General features: G+C 42.3%; 1 protein-coding gene across 1 annotated transcript; it reads left to right on the forward strand.

Annotated features, from left to right (window-relative positions):
* The first annotated feature begins 1,728 nt into the window (after positions 1-1,728).
* Positions 1,729-5,287, forward strand: hoxb2a (homeobox B2a). The gene is made up of 2 exons (XM_088316108.1): positions 1,729-2,494; positions 3,894-5,287. Exons 1-2 carry the CDS (start codon positions 2,011-2,013, stop codon positions 4,715-4,717), a joined length of 1,308 nt encoding a protein of 435 aa, XP_088172234.1. The 5' UTR covers positions 1,729-2,010; the 3' UTR covers positions 4,718-5,287.
* Positions 5,288-13,824: the final 8,537 nt, after the last annotated feature.

A 13,824-nucleotide genomic window follows, 5' to 3' on the forward strand; every position in this document is an offset into this window, starting at 1 on the left:
TAACAGACAATAAAAACACCAATAAGCAGAGATTGGATCTAATTTATTGCCTCATAAAAACAGAGAGGCAACTTGCTTCAGCTGCGCAGCTGCTGTTGAAAATTGAGGAGAGCTGAGCCGCGAGCGTGCGCTCACAGGCCGATCCGTCTCACACAAGTGACTAACGCGCAAGCCTATTGCTTTTAATAGAAATACAAATACATAGGCTACCTATCTGAGGTAAACCAGCGCTAAACCAAATGTTTTCATGATGCAGCTATACAAACAAGTTATCGCAGGAATTATTTCTTTACCAAAAATTTCTTAAGCAATAGCAGTTTTGATATAGAGAGACCTATAATCTATGATCCGAATCGATCTTTTCACATGATCAACTTACCATTATTGTAAAAAACAATGCATTACTATATGAACAAATTTAATTATGATAAAAATGTGTGCCTTCTGCCGAAATCCAAGTGTTTTGTGGATGTGCCGTCAAATGCAGCGTACTCGTTGCCTGCTTCGCTCAGTGGCCCTCACGCCCACACACATTTCTGCTTTTCTTTCTTTCTTTTTTTCCCACCCTCGCAGATAAAGAGGTGAAGACAAGGGAATGGGGGTTGTCTTCAAGGTTTATAGTTTATACCCAATATAAGGATAAAACGTGCATTATATGTTCGCAGTGAATGCTTATAATATTTTTAAAAATATGTGGAGTGAAAGGGACGATTGCACGTGATTTAAGGAAAGAAGTAGCTGCGTCAGGCTCTTTGCAGTCAGAGAAAGATTGATCACCGCCACCCACCGGGGGCTCCCTTGGCCCTACAGAAATATCCCAAGCAATCTTTGGAGTTCCCAATTTTTACCAACTGTCACAATTTGCAGCCAAATTTTCAAATGGCATTTTTACTCTTGTGATGGACTCGGTAAAGCTATATTAAAATGTTATGTTTCCATACCGAACAGGGACATGTGCACACCCCTCCGATGAAAGACCGACCTCGCTGTGAACTCGCTCTCCCTCCGTAAACACACCAACCTTTTTTAACACACACTTCACAGTGTGGAGGGGGTTGGGGGACCTCTGTATCTCACTACAAATTATCGAAGGATGCGAAAAGATGACTTCTAAAATCAAAACACCCACCCAATTTTGCGCCCTGGAAACAGCTGAGTAATAAAACATCTCTAATATTCTTTGTTTTTTGTTTAAAAAAACAGAGCAAATGTGACCCATTTACACGTAAACATTTTTCACATTCTCGGCATAATTAGATCTTGCCATATTGCTGTATATGCAAAATGAAATGCAATAAGTGCATTTCCCAACATATCAATAACGGGAATTCTCGGCGTCTGTCACGCTTAATAAGATTAATGATCCGGGGCTTCGTGTAGGTAGTATTTTTGAAGGAGCCATGTTGTAAACGGTGTGGCGATCATCGAATGTTGACCGTCGTCCACCATCAGGAAAATGCGACGCTCTATTGTGTGGGTCTTATGGTTGAAATCCACCGACAGGTCGCCTACACTGTCCACATGGCTACCGGTAGCCTTCGGGCTTCTTCCTCGCCTCCGAATTACCCCCCGGCGTGCTGAAAACAATGGCATTATGTTGTGGTATAGCCCCGTTTGCCACATTTTGTACAAAATAATTATGCAGCTTCCCACAGTCAACGCCGCCGCCAGGCCTAGGCTTCTAATTGGTTCTGTGGGGTCACGTGACCAGGAATTGGCTACATTTTCACCCCATAGTTGTTCAGTTTAGCCTACCCCGGTCCCCATGCTAGTAATATCACCAATATACACAATTATTATATTGCCACACGAATTTACGCCGTCGCGGCCGAAGCTTGCGTGTTTGTGCTTTTTTTAATTTTTGTTTCATTTTAAGCTGTTTCAGGGATGTTGGAGTCCGCATGAATGTGTACGTGTGTGGGTGCGTGTGTGTGTGTTTTGCTTTTTATTTTGGGGAAGGAATTTTTCAGGGGTCTCGTCGTTAGACAGTGATATCTGTTTGAAGGAGCTATGAATTTTGAATTTGAACGAGAGATCGGTTTTATTAACAGCCAACCGTCGCTAGCAGAGTGCCTGACGTCCTTCCCTGCCGTCCTGGAGTCATTTCAAACTTCATCAATCAAGGAGTCGACAGTAATTCCGCCTCCCTTCGAGAACACCATCCCCAGCCTCAGCCCCTGCACAGCCAGCCAGCCAAGACCAGCTTCAAGGAACCAACAGAACCGGAGAACCTCTGTTAGCAATGGCCTCCAAACAAACCACCGACTCACCCAGCAGCCATGCCCGCCTGGCCATTCCCCCGCCCCGACCGCATCCTCTCCCGCAGGACCGCTGGCTCCCGAATTTCCCTGGATGAAGGAGAAGAAGTCATCCAAAAAATGCCAGAAATCAGGGAGCAGCTCCAGTAGTGGCGGATCCATCATCCCATCCGCCTCTTCGTCTCCGTCACCGACCGCCTCCGGGTACGCTTCGGCGGGCATCGAGTCACCCACAGGTCGGTATATGCTGAGATATGCACGTGCTTATGCCCGTGCTGTGAGGGATGACTTGCATGTGTTTAAACTGATTGATTGATCACCGTTAATCTCCACTGAAGCAATTGCCTCGGATGTATATCAGTCGAAGATGGCATTGTCTCAAGCAGTGTTGTGTGAATGTGCGTCTTGTGAATTGCTGCAGTGATGCTGGAGCAGCAGGGGAGCCATTTTAGACAACTGCATTATGCTGTCTGTGCACTGCCTTGTACGTTGTCATTCATTGGCTTTTATATGGCCACGTTGGCTATTTGAAGAGAGGGATTACTCTTAGCGTTGAAAATATTATATAATCATATTTCTTGTTTTGTCAATAATTAAATGGGATGGGTTTATTACATATCGCACGTAAACGTTAGCGAAATGTTCTGTACATTTTCTTCGTGCATCATTTCGAATAATTACAATCATTATATGTTGTGATTTAGTAAGAGATACTCATCCCGAAAATGACCTTTATTTTGTGCTCAAGGTATAGCCATGAATGGAGATGTAATGCGACGCATATTCCGTCCATGAATGGTGGGTGGGGTTGTCTGCATGTGCTATCCACACAAATAAAATGTGGGAATCCTTAAGTCCTTTATGTTTTTTGGCTTTCAGTTAAACCCCATTGGAAATCATCCAATTAATATATTTTATATCAACACCTAAATCACGCACGCACAAACACTCGGGCGCGCGCGACCACACGCACTCCAATCCCCCCTCCCCACACACACACGCACATAAGCGTGCGCGCGCGCGCCCACAATCACGTGTACACACTATTTATATCCTATTGTATGTGTACAAATTTCCGCATTTTTTGTAATGGTTTCCCGTTTTGGACTGTTTAAACATACAATATTCATAACAATATTCACTTTGCATCTGCTTTTCTCAGATTTACTCTGATTTATTTTATCCCTCTTGGATGTAGATTGCACACAGACGATTGATCACATTATGGGTGGACCGCATTATCCCACTGGCGACAGAGGAGCGTTAGCTATATGATTCGCTTTATGCTTGCGTTTTCCTGTCGGCATTTTTTTTTATCATTTAGTCCTAGTCCAAGAATATATCTAGAGGGCGTATTTTATGATACATTCGGGTGTTTTATGACAGTTTTATTTAATACAGGAGCCCCAGGGGTGAGGGCCTGGGTGGGATTTATTCCTGCCAGACGTTGAAACGGCTTATTTTGAAGGGAGGAAATTGTGCACGTAATAATAATATTTTAATTGCTTCATCCAATCCCAGTGGAGAAAGATTGACGCGCATTGTAATACGGCACGAATGGTGAAATCAATATATTTGAACACATTTGAATAAATAATTAACCCGCGCCATTTATTCATGCGTTTTTCCTATCAGATCCAAATCAGGCGGGTGTGGACGTCGGAGGAGCTGGGTCCCGTCGGCTGCGCACCGCCTATACCAACACGCAACTGCTGGAGCTGGAGAAGGAGTTTCACTTCAACAAGTATCTTTGCCGACCGAGAAGAGTGGAAATTGCCGCTCTTTTGGACTTAACCGAGCGACAGGTCAAAGTTTGGTTCCAGAACCGGCGGATGAAACACAAGCGGCAGACCACACACCACCGTGATGGCGGCGGCGACGGGGGAGAAGGAAACCAAGAATCCGGCGAGCCGAGTTGTATCGAGCCGCTTGAAGGAGCGGATGCTTCGTCACCATACTCAAGCCAGCCGCTTGAGGCATCTGGTACCGGGGAGTTATCGGATGGCGAGGCGGGGAGCAGTAATCCATCTTCGGCCGCAGCACCTACCGCCCACACCCTTGACAGCGGGGACAATGTGCATCCCACGCTGGAGGAGGGAGGCCTATCGAGCCGCTCGGACCTGCCAACGCTGTCGAATGCGGCTGGCTCCTGTGACTCTGCAGCCAAATACCACTCCCCGGAGCCGTTCACCACTCAAAAATCCAACGATAACACGAGCATAAGGCATTTGAACGAGATGAGCACAGTATCAGCATCTGATCCACCATTTTGCGAGCAACCAGACGCGTCAATCTCGGCGTCCACGGAGCTACCCGACCTGACTTTCTTTACCGGGGACGTCTGCATGTCACCCAGCCTTCAGAGTTCAATGGACAGCCCGGTGGATTTTTCGGAAGAGGACTTCAACTTGTTCACAAGCACACTGTGCACCATGGACCTACAACATCTTAACTTCTAGAGTTTTTTTTTCGTTCTCATAATTACCGCAAATAAAACGAGGGCTCACAAGAAGAACTGCATTGCTGGGGAAAACACGACAACATTCCTGAATGATTCAATAGTGATTTTTTTTTAAACGTTGATATTTAAAAATAAGTTTTCATCCTTTTCACCAGTATTATTTTTGACTCATACCACATAGAGCTACTAAGAAAAATGAAAATATTTTTTAAATTTAAATATTGAATGCATTTTTTGTGTGCTCTCGTTACAAGAATGCGAACTTATATGGATATTTATTAGTTGTTAGATTTTTTTTTAGAATGCGTGTGTTTTTTTTTCATCCAAACTTCTCAGGAACTGCTTGGTATCGCAGGACTGCTTTTTGAAAATCTCGACTGAGGAAACAAACACGAAAAATCTCTTACTGTGACCCGAGTGAAGAGGGGAGCTGTGTTGATGATTCGAGTTTTGAAACCCGAGTTAATTTATTAAGATTCTTTAATAGTGAGATCCAAATTATTTATTGTATACATATTTTCATAGTGAAATACTAATATGATAATAAAAAATACAAATACATTTACAAAGTGGCGTTTGTAGTTTTTGTTTCTAAGGTGTCTATAGGTTCAAATTCTTTCCTATTGGTAATATATGAGCAAGTTTTTTTTGAACATTTACATTTTGTACCCTTTAGGTAAAGTATCATTGAAATTATTGTGCTAATAATAATAAAATCAACTATTATGATTATGATTATTATTATTATTTAATTATACTACTACTGCTATTACTAATAATTATAACAATAATGATGATTAGTATTATTGTTATTGTTTTTAATAATAATAACAATTATAATGATAATTTTTCATGGGAGATTTATAGACTGAAAATAACAGAGTGAGGACACGGTTTGTCCTAATTTTCTTACCATAATTTTGTCCGGTATGATTTGGGAGTCAAATAAACAGATGCAGCCATGAAAACCCCAACTAACTGCTGCATTGTGATTTTGAATGTAGAGAATTCTGTTAGCCTATGCTATAAATCATTGGAACACTGGTCTTGGCTGTGTTCTCTATAGTACAGTAGTTTTTCGAAGTAATAATAATAATACCGCGGTTATATAATGATATTATATATTATTACATAGTATATTGATTGTATAATAATAAAAAGCTGAATGTATTGATATCCACGAGGTATGGGAACATCTTGCAGCCTTTGTGAATTTAATGTTATGCTAACTTGACTGCTTCCCCTCCTCCTGCAGAGTTAAAATGGCGCTGCAGACAAAGCAGGATGCAAACAATGAGCAATGGCAGCCATTACAGGGCAAGCTGTGTGCGCTGTGAGTGTGCGTGCGTTTGTGAATGTCTATGAGTCCGCGTTAGGGTGTGGGGGAGAGCGAAAGAGAGCCAGGGAGAGAAAACGTCATTGTTATTTTTACTACAGCTGCATTGACTTACTACTACTTGTACTACAATCGCCCCACCAACAATCACCACTACAATATTACAAAGAATCTAAAATAATAATAATAATAATAATAACTGGATTGCTTTGTAATGCCAATTTATTGTTCTAAACGAATGATTAAGAATATACTGCATAATAGCCAATAGTTGTACTATTCAGTGCACACTAAGAACTCAGAGTATATCCAGCTAACTGTAGTATGACGTATTGATGCAATTTGATTAGGAATGCAATCCATCAGGGTAACAAGAGACAATGAAGCACAGTCAAAAGCTATACCTCTAACAGTATTTGTGTATTTCAGAACCTTAACTGTGTCGTTTTAACAACACAATGCTATATTTGTTGAATTTCCCCTAGAGCTATTATATCAGTATAATAAACAAAATAAGAAAATACCGTTCAACAATCCTTTAGCTCGACTGGGTGGGTATACTGAACAGACCTTCTTGAGAATCAAAGAAAACATTAGAAAGCAGATGCCCGTCCCTATATGTACTCAACTTCTCTGTGATTCTACACTAACTAATACATCAAACTGGGTATAATTACTTGACAATATGGTAATACAATTGATATATTCACTGGTGTCAGGCTAAAACAGTCAACATTTGGTAAATGTAATATTTCTTTTACCTATCTATTGGTCAGTTCTCACATGTGCATGCTCATTATTGACCAATTATTAGACTTTACACCGATCTTATTGGGGAGATCAAAATCTGTCAATATTTAGCATTGTATTTAAAATCGCTGATTGACTATAATGTCATCATTCACACCATTTATCAATTGTCATTAATCGGATCCTCGAAATAAAACATTACAGCAAACACAACCTTGTTCACTTTGTGGTTGTTGTCTGCTGCCATAGTGTAAATGTGATCCCGAAAGCAAATCTAGTTTTAGGCTTGTCTTGTGCTGTGTTCGTGGAAAGCCTTTGCATAGGGAGGCAGAACCTCCCCCCTCCTTCACCAAAACCATCCTATCAGAAAGTAATAGTGCTGTTGTAGTTTTTTTTATTGCTAAAAAGTCCAATAAATATTTTAATGATGAAAAAAAGTATTAATTCAAGATAGCAGTGTAAGTTACTTGAACATCCAGCCTTGCACATTCACATACTGCGGTCATGCTGAATGTGAGTTGAGCTATTCTTGCGATGGAATTACATGTAGAGTCAATACACCGAAGCCAAATGGCTTTGAGGAAGTATTAGTTAGCCACCTACATTGAAAAAATAAAAATTTGAATTTACTCAATTTTATTTTGTCAAATGGTTGCCTGAAGTATAATCATGTGGATGCAGTTACATGTTTTAGGTAGACTTTACATCTACTTGAAAAATGTGTCTGGATCATTTTATTTTGCTCAACTACAAACTACAATTAAGTCAATTCAACAGACCATTTTTTGGGGGGGTCCTTATTCACATGTCAAGTCAAGTCAAGTCAATTTTATTTGTATAGCCCTTAATCACAGACAGTCTCAAAGGGCTTTACATAGCCACAATCGACATCCCCGATCTTAACCCACAGGAGGGCAAGGAAAAACTCACAAAACCTCATTAAGGGAAAAGTGAGAAACCTTGAGAAGGGACCACAGATGGGGGAATCCCCCTTCCAGGATGACCAGGCTGCAATGGATGCCAACTGGGCAACATTTGACACATACAATGATGCTATGCAATATTAGATGAGATAATATAAGAGTCAATTGAATGAAGTGCTGCAGGAAGATGACTTCAGTGGAGTGGGTCCTCATCCAGGGCCGTAATATCCATGGCAGCATATCCGAAGATGAGCCTTCGATCTTGTACCAGTCAGTTGGTGTAAATTCAGTACAGCCACTTCCAAGTGAATCGCCATCACCTAATTCGGGGAATTGGGAACAGAAAAGAAAGAACAGAAATAGCAAACAGGCCAACAAGTAGTTCAATGAAGTGCTGAAATATAAGGAAATCAGAAAAGGCGCTGCATGAAGACGACTTCGGCAGAGCAGGTCCCTTCCCGGTTCGTCAGTGCCGTAATCTTCAAAGCATGTCCCCATCACCTAATTCCCAAGCAGGGGAAGGAGGGGGCAGAAAAGAGAAGAACCGGCAGTAAACAGGCCAACAAATAATTAAATTAGATGCCAAAGTATATAAATAAATTGATCAAATGTCGCGCTGCAGGAAGACGACATCACTGGAACAGGTGCATGCCCAGTTGGTCAATGCCTTAAACTTCCTAGTGGGTCACCGTCACCTAATCCCCCAGCCGGGGGAAAAGGGGGCAAAAAAAAAAAAAAAAGACATGCCGAAGATGAGATTAGATGAGCCTTTGGAAAACCCATATCAAATGGATGACAATAATCCCGCACAGTGCCATGCCTAAGAGAATAACCTTTGAGAGGTTAAGACACTGCAGAGGCATTGCCATCCAGATGTAGCCAAAACTGACGTTTTTATCAACACAGTATTGCCACAAAAGGAGGACGGCATTACTGAGGTGCTTGAGATAATACAATAAATGCCATTTAAAATGTGGAGAAACAATGTGGGACAAAATAATCATTGTGGTCTGTGGCCATGAGGATTTGTACAATATAGCCAGCTTCCAATAGAATCCCAAAATGAGCAAGCATAGGCTATTTTGCATAGCTAGTACATGTGATTGATTATTGATTATAGCTGTTGAACCAACATATTAATAGTTCTAGCAAAAGTCCTGAATGACTGCCGACGTTCATGCATTTTTTTACATTATCAGAGAAGGAGCTGTTGTAAAAATGTAAACATTGTTCTATTTAATGTTCATTTTTATAAATCATTTTTTGGGTTAAATTATTATTTTTCTCCAATGCACTTTCATGATGGCGGGTGTCGAGTGGAGAATAAATATACAAGTTGTTTTAATACCTATATTCCTCCATTTTTTGGTCAAATTGCTGATCGAGTATCGTTTTTTTTTTTTTCAAATCTGCAGATTGATGATCAACCCCAAAAACCCCAAAACCCTGATTGCATAGTCTATTCATACATATATATATATATATATATATATATAAAAATATACAGTGAAACCCCGGTTATCGCGGTTAATGGGGACCGAGACCACCCGCGAAAACTGAAAATCCGTGAAGTAGCGGCGCCCCTTCAAAAGTGCTTAAAAAAAAACCTATACAGGTATACAGTATACCCCCCTGTATACAGTACACCATATAGAATACGGGTAGAGAGAGAGAGAGTGAAATTCATGTTATAACAAAAAAACCCAAATTATTATTAAAACTAATTATTTTTTTATTCCCCAGCCATTATTTCTGTATTTATTCAATTACTTCTTTTTGTATTTATTTAATTACTTCGACTTTTACCTGCTGGTACGCCGTCCGGTGTGCCCTGTGAAATGAAAGGTGGCATTCTTCATTTATTTATTTATTCATTTATTCATTCATAACTGACAGCCTCGCGCTCCGCTCGTGCCCGGGTGGAAGAGGTGCTCCTCTTTGGCTTAATTGTCACGCACGCCGGACCTGCTCCCCCGAAGCGTGTCTCCGTTCGGTTGAACTCGGTTTCATTTCGCCCCGCTCGTGCCCCGGGCGGAAGGTGCTCCTATTCGGCTTAACTGTGACACACGCCCGCCCTCCTCCCCCGGAGCTTCCATTCGGTTAAACTTAGGGGCCGCTTGACACCGCCCGTGCCCGGGGAAGGTGCTCCTATTCGGCGTAACTGTCACGCACGCCGGCCGGCCTCCTCCGGAGCTCTCGTACGGTCCCGAACGGAGCTAAATGTCGCCCCGCTCGTGCCCGGGCGGAAGCTGCTCTTCTTCGGCTTAACTGCCACGCACGCCGGCCGGCCTCCTCCGGAGCTCTCGTATGGTCCCGAACGGAGCGAAATGTCGCCCCGCTCGTGCCCGGGCGGAAGGTGCTCCTCTTCGGCTTAACTGCCACGCACGCCGGCCGGAGCTCTGGTACGGTCCGAACCGCGCGAAACGTCGCCCCCGATCGTGCCCGCGGGAACGTGCTCTTCTTCGTCCACTCTCCTCTTGCCCCACGCTCTTCTTCGGCGCACGCCGGCCGTCTAACTGCTCCAGCGCCCCGTCGTGCCGCTCGGCGAAACTACAATGCCCCCGCGGAGCGGAGCGAATGGAGAACCCGGATCGTGCCCGGGCAAAAAAGTTTTTAATTTTTGAATATTTTTTTTAGACCCGCGAAGCACTGAACCCGCGAAAGGTGAACCGCGAAGTAGCGGGGTTTCACTGTATATATATATATATATATATATATATATATATATATATATATATATCCATCTTCTGTACCGCTTCTCCCCACTAGGGTCACGGGGGGTGCTGGCGCCTATCCCAGCTATCTTCGGGCAGTAGGCGGGGGACACCCTGAACTGGTTGCCAGCCAATTGCAGGGCACACAGAGACGAACAATCATCCGCGCTCACACTCATACCTAGGGGCAATTTAGAGTGCCATGCATGTTTTTGGAATGTGGGAGGAAACCGGAGTACCCGGAGGAAACCCACGCAGGCACGGGGAGAACATGCAAACTCCACACAGGATGGCAGGACCCACGCCCGATGCTGTCTCTCACTGTGAGGCGATCGTGCTAACCAGTCGGGCCACCATGCCGCCATATACTGTATGTATATATATATATATATATATATATATATATATATATATTGACAAAGAAGCACAGGAGGTGGGAGAGTGGTAGAGAGAGAGAGAAATGGAAGCGAGTAGGGAAGAGTGAGAGCAAGAAGAAGATTGAGAGAATCAGGGAGAGAGAGAGAGAGAAAGAGAGAGGGAGAGATCGACTGAGAGAGATTTGTTGTGTGTTTTAATAATATCGTTCTTCTAGCTGTCACCGTTTGTCGACGAGCTGCCACTGTGTAATATGTAGTTGTCCTTTATCTCTTGTATCAGACTCACCGTCACTGTTATGATTTCAGCCTGGGTGTGTGCTATTGCATAACTCAGGTGTGACAGATAACCCACTTAACAGGGGTGGCAAAAAAAATCAGCAGTGAATTTTTATCATTGACAATGTCAAGAGGAAACATTCGACACTCAGACACGAAGAGACTTTGGTGAAACACCTGATTAAATCTGTCAATCAATGTAAATCAGCACTGGTTGGTCTTGAAAAGCAAACTTGATTGCCTGTTCATAAACTGGATTGAATAGGTCAAAATTACTTGAAGTAACCTCGCATTACTTGTTTTATAATAACTGCCTTTAAAATGGGTATGCTGCATAGCTTAAAAATTAAAGAGTGATTATTTCTTCATCGTGGCACAAATAATAATGTGGTAAAGGCTCAAAATAATTTAAAAATTACATCAACACATTTTCCATTGTTGCTTTACACATTATCCACCGTTGATGTCAGTGCCATCAAATCATTGTTGTATAAATGGGAGTTTTAGCTCTAGACCATCTTAGAATGAATGTTTTTTTTTTTAGCTTTTAATCATATATTCAGAATTTTTTTCTTCCACCCGTTGCTGAACCCAAGACCCGTAATATTTTTTTTCCTAAAATAAATAATAATAATTCAGCGCTGTGTTTTCTGTGTGTGCACGGCAGAGAAAATATTGACTTAATTTGAAGAGCAATTTTCTGAATTTATGGAACAATTTTTAGTTTTTGCAGGTTACTTTTTTAAAATGAAAACATTACAATAATATGAACAAACAATTGCTTTGTTGTATAATCAACAGTTTTTGCCTTTGAAGTTCACTTTGTGGATCGCATCAAATTGTATTTTTTTGTCTAAAGGCAAAGCTAAATTGATTAAAAAAAAAGTTCTCCAGTAATATAATTTTGAGAATATTTATTGAGTGGAACACAAAAGTCAAAATCAAAAACTCAGGACATTATTGTGAAAACATGCAAAATCTTACTGATATCATGAATATACTAATACACTTTTAACCGAAGAGAACATTGCCATGGCAACAGCGTTTCACAAAAACTCACAATCTTTCATTTCTACATCATGCAGGCCTAAACCAGGGGTGCCCATTGCATTGTTCGCATTTGACCAGTAGCTCGCAAATGGGGCGTCAGTTGATGGTATGGCATTAACTCAATCCCTACCAATTTTATGCAATTGACATAGCTGCCTCTTAACAGCAGTGAATGAATTAAAAATGAAGTAGACTCGCTCTTATCATCCATTGTGAAATTTGTCACTCCATTAACATACAAGGCAGGTAGTCATACACCTGTTGCATCTTATACAAGGGTGAAAACTGGCAAATCAAGCAGTTTCCATTTTGTTTCGTCTACTCTAAACTTAATAATAAAGTATAAAATTATTAGGGGAACAAGTAAGCCAAGTATTTCCATACAGGATGAGAGGAGGATTTTTGTTTTGCGGTGGGAACATGGAAGGGTGTCTTGGACTGTCAGCAGAGCGGGCAGGCCAGGGGGATGCGGATGATCCGCTCAGGCACACTTTCGCGATTTCCGCAGCACTGGAGAATGACCCACATGACCGAGGAGACGTCCACGCAAACATCAGTGCAAGCTCAGGAGCCTTGCGATGGTGTAACAGAAGGAAGGAATGTGGCCATTAATAAAAACATTAAGTTCAAGTGCCGCTACAACATGACTGATGCTCATTGGGAGGTGTGCGCAAGGCACGCTATCAGCTGCCCCCGTCCAGACTGATTCCTGGATGATTCAGTGCAAGTCATTAGTAAAGTAAGCATAGTTGTACAGTGCAATACGGGTTCATGCAGTTATGCAAGGTATACAAATATATATTTTACCTAGAAAGAATTCAAATTACTGCATATCCAACCAGCTGGGCTTTGTCCAACAAATGACTCACGAATCCAAATCCACATCTATTATCTGCCGCTTATTCGTGGCCGGGTCATGGAAGCAGCAACTTCAGCAGGGAAGAGCAGACTTCCCTCTGCCCAGCCACGTATTTCAGCTCTTTCGGAGTAATCCTCAGCAATACCCAGACCAGCCTGGAGACATGGTCTCTCCAGCGTGTCCTGGGTCATCCTCGGGGCCTCCTGCTGGTGGAACATGACAAGAACATCTCACCAGGGAGGCGTCCAGTAGGCATCCTAATCAGATGTCCGAGGCACCTCTTCTGGCTCCTCAATGTTGAGGACCGGCGGCTCCACTCTGAGTACCTCTCGGAGGACGGATGAGTTTCTCACCCTTTCTCTAAGGTAGATACACCCTTTGTATGAAACTAATTCCGGCCGTTTGTATCCGAGATCTTGTTCTTTCAGTCATGACCCACAGCTCGTGACCATAGATGAGGGTAAGAAAGTAAATTGACAGCGAAATCAACCGCTTCGTCTTTTGGCTCAGCTCAATCTGTACCATGACGGACAGATAGAGGGGGTTCATTATAGCAGATAATGCACCAATCCGCCTGTGGATTTCATAGCCTCACTTCTGAATAAGGCCCCAAAATACCACTTGGGACAGGATTTCCTTCCTGAACCGGAGAGGGCTCTCCCCATTTTCTGACTGAGGACCAGGGTTTCATATTTGGAGGTGCTGATTTTTATCCCAACTAATTCACATTTGGCTATACGACGCTCCTCCGAGAGTTATAGATCACGTCATCAAGAAGCCAATAGTAACACATAATCTGCAAAAAGCAGAGATGCTTCTA

Source organism: Idiotropiscis lumnitzeri, chromosome 15 (genome assembly GCF_059441095.1).
Source record: "Idiotropiscis lumnitzeri isolate Australia: NSW breed Sydney's pygmy pipehorse chromosome 15, RoL_Ilum_1.0, whole genome shotgun sequence".
NCBI lineage: Eukaryota > Metazoa > Chordata > Actinopteri > Syngnathiformes > Syngnathidae > Idiotropiscis > Idiotropiscis lumnitzeri.

Coding starts and splice junctions, on each gene's coding strand:
- hoxb2a (XM_088316108.1), top strand. CDS start 2,011: ATGAATTTTGAATTTGAACGAGAGATCGGTTTTATTAACAGCCAACCG. Junction 2,495..3,893: donor GGGCATCGAGTCACCCACAG/GTCGGTATATGC, acceptor TTTTCCTATCAG/ATCCAAATCAGGCGGGTGTG.